This window comes from Podarcis muralis, chromosome 8, assembly GCF_964188315.1.
Source record: "Podarcis muralis chromosome 8, rPodMur119.hap1.1, whole genome shotgun sequence".
Lineage (NCBI taxonomy): Eukaryota > Metazoa > Chordata > Lepidosauria > Squamata > Lacertidae > Podarcis > Podarcis muralis.
In genome coordinates this window covers 86,388,438-86,403,944 of record NC_135662.1, presented here as the reverse complement: position 1 = coordinate 86,403,944, position 15,507 = coordinate 86,388,438, and the positions used below count along the sequence as shown (strand labels likewise).

At 44.3% G+C, this 15,507-nt stretch overlaps 1 protein-coding gene across 3 annotated transcripts in view; it reads right to left on the bottom strand.

Moving 5' to 3' along the window:
• Positions 1-15,507, bottom strand: part of DIAPH1 (diaphanous related formin 1) — an 84,668-nt gene that overhangs the window by 24,944 nt on the left and 44,217 nt on the right. For all 3 annotated transcript variants that reach the window (XM_077933470.1, XM_077933468.1, XM_077933469.1), the window contains 4 exons: positions 15,311-15,428; positions 841-936; positions 616-710; positions 68-169 (listed from right to left, as the gene is read on the bottom strand). In XM_077933470.1, the coding sequence (XP_077789596.1) occupies positions 68-169; positions 616-710; positions 841-936; positions 15,311-15,428 (411 nt within the window). The remainder of the gene's footprint in view (positions 1-67; positions 170-615; positions 711-840; positions 937-15,310; positions 15,429-15,507) is intronic.

The window sequence follows — 15,507 nt, the reverse complement described above, 5'->3', positions numbered from 1 at the left end:
GCAGCTTCTTCTCAGAAAAATATGCTTTCCCTCTGCTCTTTTCTAGAGGCAAAAGCAGCTCACTTACCACAACTGCAAACTGCTCAGGCTCAGCTAGTTCATCATAGTCTTCTTTCATTTCTGCTATCATCTTCAACTTGTCTGGTTCTGGTATAAGCTTAATCAGGTTCTGAGAAAGAAGAGAAGGAAATTGCTCGCACTGGACTCCTAGGCAAAATGACCACACTGGACCTAGGAGACAACTGGCACTTCCTGTCACGGCTAAGGAATCTTCTTCAAAGGGGCAGAATAGAGTGAGTTATTCCAGGCTGTGGGTACCTCCCCACTCAAGAAAGGAAGAACATTATGGCAAATATTTCCTCAACAGCCTTTTGGACAGAATTTGCATGGCAAGCATTAAAATAGAAAGGGTTCACATTGCAGCATGGTCTCCATTCTCTATTATACCAGGGCCTGAAACAAATTGTGATCCACAAACCTGAATGCATATGATGTGGCTATCAACTGCCAGGACCCCAGTCATGGATAGCAAAAGCAGGCTTTAATGACTGACATATGGTGGTCACAAGTTGAAAGGGGGGGGGGGACGTCTCAAATGCTCCAGTCTTTGCTCACCTGCACCAGGGACTCAGTCAACACAGTTTCATTCACCTCCAGGATGGCATCCTTGATTCCCTCGTAAGGCATGCGGAAGGAGCCCAGAAATATGGCTGCCACAGTCAAAGAGAAGCACAAAACCTCCAGTCAGACTTCCACTGACTAATTCACCCTAAGCCTTTCAAGCACACTCTGCAATTTCCCTTAGTACCACAAACACTTTGGCTAAATCATACTACTCACAAAGATTCTGTGCAATCTTCGGATCCATTACTCTCAGCTCCCTGGTCTTCTTCTTTTGTTGGACCTTCTCCTCTCCCTGCTCCTCCTTCGCTTTTGCTGTGGGCCAGAGAGGAATGAAGGGTCTTAGCAATTGAGAAGCCGTCTCACTTTAAGCTGGGGAGCATGCAATTTCTTCACAGCTAAAAAAATTAAGCATTTCACCATGAGGCATGGTGAGGCAGTTACCTCAGGTGGCAGACTGGGGGGGCCTTGGGAGGGCAGATCCAGGTCCCAAGGAGTATCCTGCACTGCTCCTCTCTGGACTCCTCCCTCCCCCCAGCCCCCAGGACAGGAGTTGGGCTTCAGCAGGCAGGCACCATTTTCTGTTTTGCTTCAAGCAGCTGAACGTCTCAGGTCGGCCCTGATTCCCCCACCACCTTTCCGCCATTAATTGATTTTGTCAGAAGTAGCTAATAGAAGACAGTAGGGAAAGACACTTAATCTTTCTCTGTCTTCTGCCTCAAATGCCACACAACTGGTAGCAACTGTAATGGGAGTGATTGAGCAATAGGAGCTCTTTCAGACGGGCGTTTGCTTGCAGGTGTATCTGAAACATGTCACTGAAACATGTCACTGGTGTGTCACACAGTGGGTCTAGCAAGATCATTATTCAGCTTCTGAATAAAGGCCTCTTTATCCTTTGACAAATCCTTTGGGACCCACCGCTCCTGTTTTCTTTAACCTAACCTACACTATGCTTCTTTTGTTCAGATTTTTTTGCTAGTTTATATAATTGTATAAACTGTTCTACTTGCTTTTAATTGCATGACTGTAATGTTTTAACTTGCCCTGGGACTATACAGTGAAAGGTGGATGAAGTATTTTATCATAAATTAAGAAAACAAAATGCAGATTTGATCTCAAGGATTCCTTCCGGACACTAGCAATATCTAACACCCTGCCAGAGTCTCTTTCCTTCTCCCTTCCTACAGACTGAGGGGTGCAGCCAACGTTCCTTCAAAGCATTCGTGTCCTGTGCTTCTATGTAAACAGAGTACAGTGGTGCCTCGCAAGACGAAAAGAATCCGTTCCGCGATTCTCTTCGTCTAGCGGTTTTTTCGTCTTGCGAAGCAAGCCCATTGACAGCTTAGCGGATTAGTGCTACAGCTGTCTAGCGGCTTTTTGCGATCAGCTGTTAAGCGGGTTATCAGCGGAACAGCTGATAGGCGGCTTAGCGGCTTAGGAAAGGGGGGGGAGTGGGGGAAAACCGCGGGGACGCGCAAGATTTTTTCGTCTTGCGAAGCAACCCCATAGGGAAATTCGTTTTGCGAAGCACCTCTGTGACGGAAAACCCTTTCGTCTAGTGGGTTTTCCATCTTGCGAGGCGTTCGTCTTGCGGGGCACCACTGTATCAGAGACACTGTTGCATTGCCACTGAGCTCTCGCGTTTATTGTTAAGTCATCAGGGTAGCCCACTAGTGCCCAAATCTGAAGGCAAAAGGAATCTCTGCTTTTTAAGAAGCTTCCCTGCAATACATTTGCAGGAGGGACTCCGCTGCCACAGGGCCAACGCCACAGCAAGTAAGTGGCACACTGAACCCAACTCCCTGGCAGGACTCCAGGGGGAGACGGGAAGATTTGGGGTGGGTTGGTGGGTGGGTAAGGGAGGAATGGGCATCATTCACTTAGAGGCAATGCCTTGTAATAGCTTCCTTTAACATTTTATCCTCCCTGTCTGATACATACTCCATAGGTTAGGAGTATTATGGGTAAGGTTTTGGAGTCACTGACCTAGTTTTCTGTGCATCTGCATCAGTGCACATATTAAATTAAGGGTTCCGAGACAGAAAGGGAGCATGGCTGCCTTTAGTATATCTACGCGGGATGGGGGGTTCTCCAGATGAGAAAAGGACTCACATGCAAGTACTGGTGAGAAGTGGGAGATGACATGAATAGAAAGAGGAATTCTGCTTTTAACTATGATGTGGAGATGGCTGGGGAAGAAATTATATGGCTATTTGTGTGGGCTGTTAAAATCAGAAATATAATCAGAAGTACAGGAAGCAAGTATTCACTGAGGTGGTAACCCTGTATCCCAGCTGCATATTTTCTGAATGAAGCAGTGGTTACAGAATATTATATTTTTTATTATTTGTAGTAGTAGTAGTAGTAGTAGTAGTAGTAGTATCTGACTGGGTAGTAGCAGTATCTGACTGGGTGGCATCCAGCAAATTAAAACATCAAACACAGTAGAACATCGGTCATTAAAAACTTCCTAATCCAGGGCTGCCTTCAGATGTCTTCTAAAAATCAGAAAGTTGTGCATTCCTTGACATCTGATGGGAAGGTGTTCCACAGGGTGGGCGTGACTACTGATAATGCCTTCTGCCTGGTTCCCTGTAACTTCTCTTCTCGCAGCGAGGGAACCACCAGAAGGCCCTCAGAGCTGGACCTCAGTGTCCAAGCTGAATGATGGGGGTGGAGACACTCCTTCAGGTATACAGGACTGAGGCCATTTAGGGCTTTAAGGGTCAGCACCAACACTTTGAATTGTGCTTGGAAACATACTGGGAGCCAATGTAAATCTTTTAGGACCAGTGTCTCCTAAAGATGGAATGTCTCACCCTACAAAACTACTCCTTGCATGCAGAAAACTAGATGCCAGGGAGAAGGCAAAGCTAGGAAGGCTAATTTTCTATGTGCAGGAAATATTTTTCTATGTGGAATAACATTCACTCATGTGAGCCTCTACCTACATTCTGAAGTTGTACCGACCAGCCACATATTTATCAGCTCAATGAGAAATGAGCAAAGATGACCTCAAATTAGTGAAGGCAAGCAGGATTGGGGGGGGGGGTGCAATGGACCCTGTGGAAGCATCTTGGTTCACTGAATAATTGAATATGGAGACAGGCAGAGAAGGGAGTCCTGAGCTATAAAACAAGGAGAAGGAAGAGAAGAAATTTGAAAGAAGCAGATACACTTTGCATCTCAAAATGAATTTAAAATAAAAATCCTTGAATAGTGGCAAAGAGAACCCAAATGACCAACTAATTTTTCATAAAGAGAACTCTGGGGATTCACATCACAGTAGTCTCCCCAAGACAAGTTCATTCACAGTGTAAGAGTCAAAGATCTCTAGACCTCTGGCCACTGCAGCTCACAAGCATTCAACCCTTCTGGCTTTCAGGTGCAGCACTGAGAAATAAGACAGGCACACACAGCAGGTAGTATAGCATTTGAGGCTATTTTTTTTGGGGGGGGGGGGAATAAATTTCCCTTTTCAAACCTCTGGACTGAGGAAAATAAAACAGACTAAGATAACAATTATATTCATCCATGACTTCTGCTTTTTCCTCTGTTGCTGTTTTGGAAAAATTTCTCACTGCAGTTCAGGGCAAAGCATTCCTTTCTGGTTTAACTGAATGATGCTGCAGACTGTGCCAGATATGTAAGCATATCTTTCCCTGTGGTGTGTTGTGGCATCATACTGCAGTTAAGTGAGTGAAAAGGAAGGCGGGCAAGCTACCCAGACTGCTAGAATTTAGTACCACAGACAGAAAATGGGTTCAGCGCTCCTATATGCAGAGCTTGGAACTGGTGCTATGCACAGACACAAGGCAAGCTTTCCTGAAGAAGCAGGGGGTGGTGGTGTTTGCTTGGGCCTGGTCTGTGTCTGCGCATGCCTGTGAGAGGCAGAGGGGATAGAAAGCAGAGACATCAAAAAGCCGCAGCCTTTGACTCAGCCTGCCTCACCCTCCCTGCAGACTCCTCCCTTCCTGAGTCTTATTTCTCTGCGCCATAAACACAAAATGGAGTCTAGAGGGAAGGCAAACATCCTCTCTAAAATGGCTGAATGCGGCAAAGGAAGACAGGGAATAGTAAAATAGGGCAACAGCACCATCTGGTGCTTGAAGAGTCCAGCACCTGATCCCTAGAAAATTCCTGTTAGTAAAGAAGCAGTGGGATTAGACTGCACTTCAAAGGGAGTTTAGGACAGATCTGTTAGAAAACATAAAAAGCTATGGTATAACAAATTATAATACTAAAAAAAAAAAGGTGAAATAATCTCTTCCTTATAAAGAGATTCTAACAGTAATCAGAAATCTCTTTTTGCAATTGCATGTAAACAGGAATTTGACACTTGCATGACTAGAAAACTACACACACAGCAACAGACCCACATTCATCTTGTACCTTCTCTCTCCTTTAAAATGTTCACAGCCAAACTTTTTTACTTTCTTGCTCACAACAACAGAATTGGGAAGGGGGGGGGGGGACGTGATTCTACAGCTGCAAAATGGGCTAAGTTAGTAGTACAGCCTTTGCATTCCCTTTCCAGCTTTGCAATGCTTTCTGCACCTGGGACTTCCTGCGTGCAAGGCATGCGCTTCACCCTGGAGCCGCTATGGCACGTCCCAATCACTGACCACAGGGGGTAATGTCCACCAAATTTAGAAATCGTACATTCTAATAGAGAGCTTACAAAAATAAATGATGATGATGAATTTACTCTCAAAAGTGGGCTCCCTGGGTATCCTCATGCTGTGCGCCAATATTTGAAAAATTATGCCAACACCCACTTGCTTTTCACAAACACACCCAAACTTTTTAAGAGAACCTCAGTGAAGAAAAGTGGTTTGAAACCACAAAAAAGTAGAAAAGGGGGAGGTGAAGCTTTGTGTGGAAATATTCACTTTCCTCACAATTCCATTCATTTGCAGCTGAAAAGATTACCTAGCCACCTCTGTTTAAACTGACTAAAAGGCATAATAACTCAACTTTTGTCCAAATCGGACACCAGGCTAAGGAGGTTTACATGACCCTTAGCAACTGCTTTCACTCCCTTGAGATGGTTGAAAGGTATGTAGGATGGAAGCAGCCCCTGAGAACCCAAGGTGGCACGCATGTGGTTCTCCAGCAATCATCCTTTCAGGAGATTCAGACATGCGTGTTGTGCGGCTTATGGAAAAAACAGGAGTACACAGAAGGTAGACCACAATCCACCAGTGAACCACTGAGCAGTTTTTGGCAGATGGGTCTTCTACTGTCTGCTGGGATTTTACCAAAGAAAGTTGAACTAGTTTGGCTCTCAACTAGCAAGGTATCTGTATATACATAAGCATATATATGCATACATTGAATTGACTCTTCTATGTTAAGAAGTATTGAGTATTGTAGTCAGCTCTTATGAATGTAACACACATGGCAGATTGCAAAATGATAAACGATGCCAGTCTCCTCCTGAGTTGCTTAGTATAGAACATAAAAGAGCTGGCAATCTGCAAAGCAGGGTGTGTGTGATGACTCAGAGGAAGATCTGAAAAACAGGCTTATACTTTGTCCTGAGGCTAGGAAATCAGAACAATGGTCAGCCTCATAACTTTAGCAATGTAAGATGACTTCAGATGACTGTGGGTGAATGCCCTGACTTGCAGGAACAGCTTACGGCAAACTTTTCCCAAGCTCAACCTGGGTGACTCAGCAGAGGAGTGCTGGGAAAGCACATTTTACACATTCGGGTGGGTCCCTAAGCCTAAAGCAGTTGCCAGGGCTGCAGGGCATGGGTGAGGCACAGAGGCGCACCCTTGTGGGGAGTTCAGGGCTAAAAAGAAGTCTATGGCAACATCAGGAAGGGCAGCAGAGTGAAGGGAATTGGAGTGACCCAGCAGTGCTGCAAAATAAGGGGCGTTCATTTTACAAAAATGCACAAAGAATTAATTTCAAGGGCAAGTAAGGGCAGTACCCAAAGCAGAATAAGGCAAATAGCCACAGAGGTACTTAAAAAGGGAAACAGCTGAGGCCGGAAAAAGCTTGCAAGAGCCCTACAGTTATTTGCTTCCCCCCCCCCTTCCCAAAGAGAGCTCCAGAATATTCATCTGCAGCATCTCCACAGCATAAAACTAAGGGGCAGGGAAGGGTTAAAGCAGGATGTGATAGTTCAGAAGCAGATGGAAGGCTTTCCCCAGATTATAATAATCACCATCTCAGGTTCTCTCTAGCCTCCCGCCCAGAAGGGACTGGCAAATTCCTCTGCCACATTAAAACCAAAAAACAAAAGAAGCCCTAAAATGTGATCTGAGCTGCTGCTAAAGTTTCCCCACTGGGGAATAGGTGGCATGAAAGGAAAGCAGCAGATGGAGGGGGCCATAGGCTCTGGCAGCAAGAGAAAAGCCTTTGTCTGTGGGAAAGAAACACCCAGGCTTTTCCTTCCTTTGTTTCTGAGAAACGAGGCCAGCTGGAGGGGAGGGGGGAGGGAGGGGAGGGGAGGGGGAAGAGGGAGGGGGAGGAGGGGAGCCACCGCCCTGGTGACACAATGTCAGCCGACTGCATCCTCCAATCCAATGGCTCTGACATCACTGCCAGGAAACGGAGCCAAAGTGGCTCAACTGCGCACATCTGGCGGATGAAAGAAGCACTGCAAGCAAGCATTCTCCCTTTTTTCCTCCACTAGAAAAAGGAATATAAAGATTCCTCACTTAAGAAATACCCCAACAATATGGGGGGAGCATAAGAAATATGAAGCAGATAAACAACCCACAGCAAGGGTGTGCTATAGTCACCTATGATTCCCCAAAGTTTCTTTAAAAATAGAATAAAATACACATACAAACCCAGAGGACAAGCGACTTATCCCAGACTGATGTCCAGTGCTATTTTTCCAACAAAAAGAGGTGCCAGAACTCTCCATGAACACCTCCCTTGTTCTCTTATACAGTGGTACCTCGGGTTATGAGCTTAATTCGTTCTGGAGGTCTGCTTTTAACCTGAGGTACCACTTTAGCTAATGGGGCCTCCCGCTGCCGGTGCTGCGCAATTTCTGTTCTCATCCTGGGACAAAGTTCTCAACTCGAGGTACTACTTCTGGGTTAGCGGAGTTTGTAACCCAAAGTGTTTGTAACCCGAGGTACCACTGCAATGGCAATGGCACCCACCTGAGAGGTGCCAGAACTAAGTTCCAGCAACTTCCAGCTGAGAAAAGCCCTGCTGATGACCATTTGTTCCCAGGACAAAGTCGTACATCTGTAGCACTCTCAGATTACTAGTATAATCAGGGTTACGAGTTATCTTCAAATATTGCTGCTGGCATGTTTCTGTGCAAGAATGAATGCAGAAAGTCACGGTAGTTGAGCCAGTGGTTTGTACCCCTATGACTGCACATCTATTCAGGTACATACATGCTCCTCTGCGGAAATTTCATCTCTCTAAAACTGTATCTTTCATTCTCTTGCGACTAATTCACATTTATTTACAGTGGGACCACTTCCCCTCCCACCCCACTTTTGACAACATGCGTGCAGTGAGGCTGCAGGTGACACCAAACTATTCACAGTCGTTCCCGCAGAAATGACTGGAATGGAGCAAAGCCACGGGAAAGCAGCGCTCAAAGCAAGGGGGTGCTGCTTCCCTTTGACGTCGCAGAAACAGCCGTGCCATCCCGGGGACATAAACCGGGCCTGGAAGAAAACAGACCCTCTCTTCTCTTCTGACACTCCAAGAGGCATCCAGTCTTATAAATACTGGCCTATCCTCACACAGGAAATGTACCAAATAGAAAAGCTCTGCCCCCCAGCCCAACCCCTGCCCCTGCAACACACTTAATGGGATAATCATGCATTTATTGAAGTTTGGAAACACAGCAATGTTCCCCCCGCCATGAAGGAAAACATACTTCACCAGAATCTCAACCTGTGGGAACTTTGAAGGGGATATGGCAGACTGAGGGGTCATGTGGCCACTCCCACTGGTAATTTCACTATTTTAGGGGCCCAAACAGGCTGGTTCCCCTTCTGTTCTGCCATGCTGACACAAGGTCCTGAACACATTTATCACCCCAGTGAAATGTCACAGCAGAGTCCTGCCTATAGCTGCACCTGAGGGATGTTCCACTGCCTATATGCTCAACAGGAGATCACATCCAATCATTGGGCCAAGTGAGCCTGTACAATTCATATGTACATGCCTGCCCCATTCATAGTTGGAATTTTTAGGTGCACTTGAAAGACCCTAATCTAAAACTAAAGAAGAAAGAAGCAATGTGTGAATGGCTCACATAAAATATTTCTCACTGTCACATGTTTTATTGCAAAAGTTCCCAACACTATGCAGATACTGCAAAGTATCTGGCCTGGAGCATTACTATTCCAGTCGTCCCCGCAAATGGAGTGTGCGCAATCCTGCTACTTAAAAATGTAGGCAATGAAACTTTGGATTAGCTAAAGGCCTGTTAAGCTGTTTAGCTATGTGAAACAACTTGACCTGGTACACTAAGAGAGATCTGACGGACGTTACACCATTATTGCCTATCCTCTGTACGATGCACAAAAAACAAGGTGTGTACATGTGCAAGCTAAAGCAAAAGAAAAGCAAGACATGCACAAAAAGGCTGATCATACAAGCCTCAATGAAAGAATTCTATCCTGGTGATCATAAGATTGCAATAGGCACAGACACCGATAGAGAATATATATATTTGCAAACGGGTTCTTTATGCTAGCTACTCCGTCTGTTTTTGCTCATTAACATTTGATGCTGAATACACAACTATTCACATAAAATGAATTTTCAAATCAGCCTTTTCTTTTGCTTTATTCTCTGTATGAAACACAGGTATTAGAAAGTTTTGAGCTCATTCATGTCCTTCTCCCTACTTCCACTAGGTGGCATTCAAAGCACACAGTTGAGAGATTCTTATTCATCATAGAAATGAACGATGGGGCTCTATTTACTTAGTAAGTTTTTGGTAAGTGTGCAATTTTGAGGAAATCCTTCTAATACGGTGAACACCGTACTCTACAGATCCTCCTGTGCTGCAGCAGGCTCCATTAACAGATCTCAGCATGCTCACCTACAGGAAAGATGGTTGCTCAACATAAAAGGGGCAAGACTTAAAAGTTCAAGACTGTTGAGAACAAAAAGCTAGTGTGTCCTGCTCTGTGTAATTATATCCTCCCCTGAAACAAAGTCTTCAGGAAGCTCTAGCGCCACAGAAAGATCCTTCCTGCAGCAAGAGACCCCTGTCGGAGCCTTAAGTCCCCTGCCAGACCTAGAATGGGAGCTAATGCAAGGCTTAGGGCAACAGTGAACCTGGCTGAGTTCTAAGTAAAGAATGAACTCCAGGATCAGCCACCAAGAGGACAGACTTTTGAGGGCTATGTAAGAATGGGAAGATCTGGCCTTTTGGGCATGACTCCCTTGAGCAGAGGGACGCGGGTGGCGTTGTGGGTAAAACCTCAGTGCCTAGGACTTGCCGATCGCATGGTCGGCGGTTCGAATCCCCGCAGCGGGGTGCGCTCCCGTCGTTCAGTCCCAGCGCCTGCCAACCTAGCAGTTCGAAAGCACGTCACAGTGCAAGTAGATAAATAGGGACCGCTTACTAGCGGGAAGGTAAACGGCGTTTCCGTGTGTGGCTCTGGTTCGCCAGATGCAGCTTGTCACGCTGGCCACGTGACCCGGAAGTGTCTGCGGACAGCGCTGGCTCCTGGCCTATAGAGTGAGATGAGCGCACAACCCTAGAGTCTGGCAAGACTGGCCCGTACGGGCAGGGGTACCTTTACCTTACCTTTACCCTTGAGCAGGGAGCTTGCAATATAGATCTAAGAAAGCATTTCAGCCAATTCCAAATGCAGGTGACCTTTGGGGTCCCTCCCAACTGTTTAATTATAATGTTACCAGGAATGAACATTTTACTCTATTCATTCTGTTCAAGTTGGATTATGATCCCTTCAACCCTGCCTCAGTTTTCCTCTGCTACTGTGTTGTGATCTAACACACTCATTAATTATCTTTAGGAAATTTAGGACATTTGCAGTTCAGTGAAGCTTGGATTTGTTTGAGTAAGAGTTTAACTGTGGGGAGAGGAATGGGGAAGTGGGAAAAGAGAGGAACCCATGCCTTTTGAAGCTTCAGCTCATGTTAAAGTGGTCCACCACGAATTGTAAAACTAAGCATGGGATAGGAGGGAAAGTCAGACTAGAAACAAGGGGCAATGAGAGGGAAGACAACCAGTCTACTTCAGATGATAAAGAAGGTATGAAAGAGCAAGGAATGGAGCTTCAGGTGTAGCACCATGAAAGATAGGAGAGATCCAGAAAAACAGGTAGAACGGGGAGAAGCAGATTTGCGCCTGCAACATCTGAATTCAAGTTTTGCCTTGGGCTAATTACTGAATCACAGGTGCTCTTTGTAAAATGAGACTAGAGACTCTATCTCACAAACATGGTGAGAATCATAACAAACTTTGCAGATCATATTAAGGATCCAAAAGCCAGATTCCTGGCTTCTGTAGTTTAGTCTCACATTACTTCCATTGTAATGTTTCATCTTGTCCACTAGAGGGCACACGTACTCTTCTGCTATGATAATTCTTCCCAGATAACCGTATCACTTTTGGGAAAGAAAGTGGTACACCTGGTGACACCCTCCTGCCTCAAGAACCTACCTCTGGTGTCAGTTTTACATCAAGGTGTGGAAGGGACGGACAATATATCTGTACACTCCTTGGAGACAAAATACAATTGAAAAAACTCGACAATGAGACTGTTAAAGAACCACAAATGAAACCCTTCTGATCAATTCATTGCCTCTGTAACAGAGCAATGCTAACAGAGCTGCACTAGCATTCACAAATATATTCTACCCAGAAAGGATTTCATTTCCTGAACATGGGGGATATTCACTGAAGACCCAGAGGGCTGGAACACAGAGCAAGAGAGGAACAGCTCAAAGGAATGGACCTTACTGGGCAGGCAATACTTCAAGTGAGACTCTTTCAGAGATAAACAGTGAAACGCACAATCTTTAGAAGGACAGCGAGAATCCGGCAAGCTAAGCTGAACAAGTGTAGCTTCGTATGTTGTACTTCATGTTTTTGTGCTTCTTTTTAAAGCAAGAAACATGCCTGGAACTTTGGTTGGGCAGAAGTCACACCTATCTCCTCTGGAGAAAATGCTTCTTGGTTCCTATGATTATTCTGTACCTAGAGACACAGGAAGAGATTGAGGCGATCGTTCTTAGAGGACTACTCACATGTGTGTGTGTCAGGTGGTTGCATGGATCTTCTATACCGAAGAATTACATCTCGAACCAAAATGTTTGCTCAACATGCATTTCCGGCTTCCAGCATGTCTAGCTGACCTACAGAAGGTACTGCCATCATGGTAAAAGGAGCCAAACATGGATCCTAATAGGAGTGGCTAGGAATTTTCTGCCAAAGAAAACAGGAAGAAACCAGTAGGAGTGCACCTGTTTGCTTTTTCCTTCGCAAACTCTGGAGCAACCATCCCAAGGACATCCAACACAGAGTCCTTGGACAGCTACACAGATTGCCCAAGACTTACTTCCTTTGAGAGAACCCAGAAATGGAGAAAAGCAGAGCTGGAAAAAAAAGAAGAGATAGGCAGCAACTGACCTTGCTTTGGAAGCATGCTTTGCTCAGGGACAGTTAATGAGTGCTTGAAGAAAATAAGCCTGTTGACATACACTTGCTTACAGGAGCTGTGAAGCGAATATGATGATCAAAAGGAGCTGGCAAAGATGGCAGTCCAGATATTGTTCGAAAGCAGTGTCAAGGCTTACAATCTGCCAAAATGAGGGTCTGCACACATCCTGCTGTCTCCTTGGTTACAAATTACGTTGATGATTTGGAAATACAGCACAAGTCTCACTAGGCACAAGTCAGCTGTTAGCACTCTTTGAAAATCCTGGAAGGATTCCTTTAAAGTATGACTCCAATGCACTCAGTTGTCATAAGACATCAGACTGACCTAATACATGACAAGGGCCAAGTTACAAAAAAATGAGAGTGTGAGAAAAGAAAAGAAAAGTGTAGAAGAGTCACTTACCTAACTCTAAAACCACAGCCCCAGGGCCCTCCCTAAAATGTTGAAATGAACTTATTGCTCCTGGAGAATGCATGACTTATGCATGGGCTAGTCTGGGGCCCAAGTACAGTCTGTGCCTTTCAGACACCACTGCTCTGCTTGCAGACAACCAACTCCCCTAAAGAGGACTAAGTGCAGAGGCAATCTCAATGAAAAATCGAAGGCTCAGGGGGGAAATGGAGCTCTCATGAGGACAAGATCCCACAAGAGATCTGTGTCGATAGCTTTAGTGCCCTTTTATATTCATTCTCATAAATAAAAGATTACCTTTTTAAAAAATGCAGAGGTGCTATTTGTGGCTTCAACATTTATGTACCACAACTTTGATCAAGGGTGAAATATTAATCCTTCAAGTGAAGCTAACCAGTGGCCACTGTCTCCTTTGTCAGACAGAAGCCAACTCAGACAGTTATCTTTTCCACTCCCAGTTTCATTTCCACAGGTGATCCAGGTAAGATCAGGTATCTCACCAGACAAAAAAGATATTTGGTCAATTGACCGCTCAGATATTAAACAGATAATGGTTATGTATTTTGAAGCTTTAATGTTATTAGAGCAACAAAGAAGATATGAACAACTAGTTGGATATCTATGTCAATTACACACACACCCAAAAAAAGAAAAAAACGGGGGAAGAGAGCTATTATTCCCACAGGCAGGTACAGCAAATTAAAGACAGCACATCCCACATCACCTTTATCAACAAGATATTCTGTCCTGACTACAGCAACTGAGAATTGTGTGCACTCAGCACAAACCGCTTGCTGTGGGCTGCGGAGAGAAGTCACAGGAAGGTGGAGAAAGAGCTCTCCACTCTGCAAGTGACATTTCCTTCATGCAAGACTGGGAGCTGCCTTCTGACAATTACTACAGGAACCCCAGAGTTGATAAAATTAGAACCTAACTAACGTGCAGGCTAGCAGCATCAGGAATAGCTTACTTTTAACTAGGCTAATTCTGCTGAGAAAGGACAACAGGTCTGATGGTGTGCTTATTAGCTTTGGTCATCAGGACCTGAGAGGAGCATTCAAAATAAAAGAGAGAAAACCCTATCCAACCAGAGAGACAGCAAAAAAACCAACTGATCAACAAGAGAATAGCTTCAGTCTGTCAAGTGACAAGTTCTTCAAACTGCCTCCTCATATGTAGGCTAAGCACTTGCATTCTTGGTTCCCTCAACAGAAAGGAAGCTGACTTAACAAAAAGCTTTAAAACTTAGAAAATCACCCTCCACACTGGGCAATAGCATGTCAGGGAGATGCTTAGGCCAGACCTCTTCTCCCTGTCCTGCTAGCGGAATAATGAAGAATGAACTAATTAACCACCTCCGTAGGAACCGAGGCCAAATGAATGAAAGCACTGAATACCATGGGACTAGGCAGCAAGTCAATGACTCCCAGAGCCTATAAGGTTTCATATTCACAATACATAATACATAGCCGTTTTCCATCTATATTTATGTATATATTGTGAGTACTTATCTACTTTTAAAAATTTTCACTTATGATCTTTTTCTTCTTTATCCTTTCTTTGTTCTTTTTTTCTTTTTTCTGATATCTTATCTTTCATTTCACTGCTTTATTGTGAATAGCATTTTATAGAGGTATAAATAACTGTAAATATGAAAAGAGACAAAATATTCTCTAATTTTTTTCCCTTGGTTAGATGTATTTTCTTTTTCGTTTGTATTTTCTTTTGTTGTGAATATGTATGTTTTCTAATTTGTACTTAATAAAAATATTTATAAAAAAAGAGAAAAATGTGGGCACAAAAAAACAAAAAAGGTTTCATCTTCAGCAACTAAAGCTCTTGCGGCTGTCAAAAATATTAATGAATGTTAAGATATCATCAGTCCAAAGCAATGCATGGTTGGGCATGGTCAGAACTACCAGGCAACTGCTACAGGGTCTTCTCTGGTCTGCACTGACCCTTTCCTGTTTTCCACCCCATGTTTCAAACCTCTGCATCCCACTATTAAATGGGACAGGAATTCCTATTCCTATTCTACAACTGAGAATTCTGGAATCAGTCTGGAATAATAAAAAATGAGAGACATAAAGGTGACAACTAATAATAGGGGTATTAATTAATATGATGAATTATATTTTTGGTTTCCTATTCTTCTCATACAAAGATGTTTTAATGATTATGGGTTTCCCACCTGCCAATATTATAAATAGGAATAAAATCCAAGTTGCAGATGTTTAAGGTACTCACCCTTGGCTGTAGCCAGCCATGACAAAATGAATCCAATTCAAGAATCACCAGTGAAGAGAGGAGAGAGAAAAGTACATATCAATATGTGTTAACACCACATGAGACAAAATGCAAACCAGCTTCAACCCACATCCTGCCTCAAATTCCATTGATCACTAAAGGTCCACAAGCCTCGTCTTCCAGTTTCCAAACCTTGCTTAGCTGTTATGCTAACCTTGAAATGCCCAGGGAGAAGCAAAGTGGCTGAGATCTGCTCCTCAGGAGCGAGTGCTTCTGGCTTAGCATGATGTGCCAATGTGGCCATTGTCGCCATCTGCTTCCCATGGAGAATTCCTGAAGGCATCTCCCCACCTTCCACTGCAGCTAATGCTGCTCCCAAATACACCACTTACATTTGGCCTGTGCAGTCGCGAAGGAAAGAGTCAGTTTGGCAAAGAGTTCATCATCCTCAAAACGATCCTCTTTAGCTTTGACCCAGAAACAGCCTTCAGAGAGCTGGTAAGCTGAAATCTATAGGGGAAGTAAGACAGGCCAAAATTATGGCACAAACGAACTCTACTTAATGTTTCTACAGGAGATTAGCAAACTC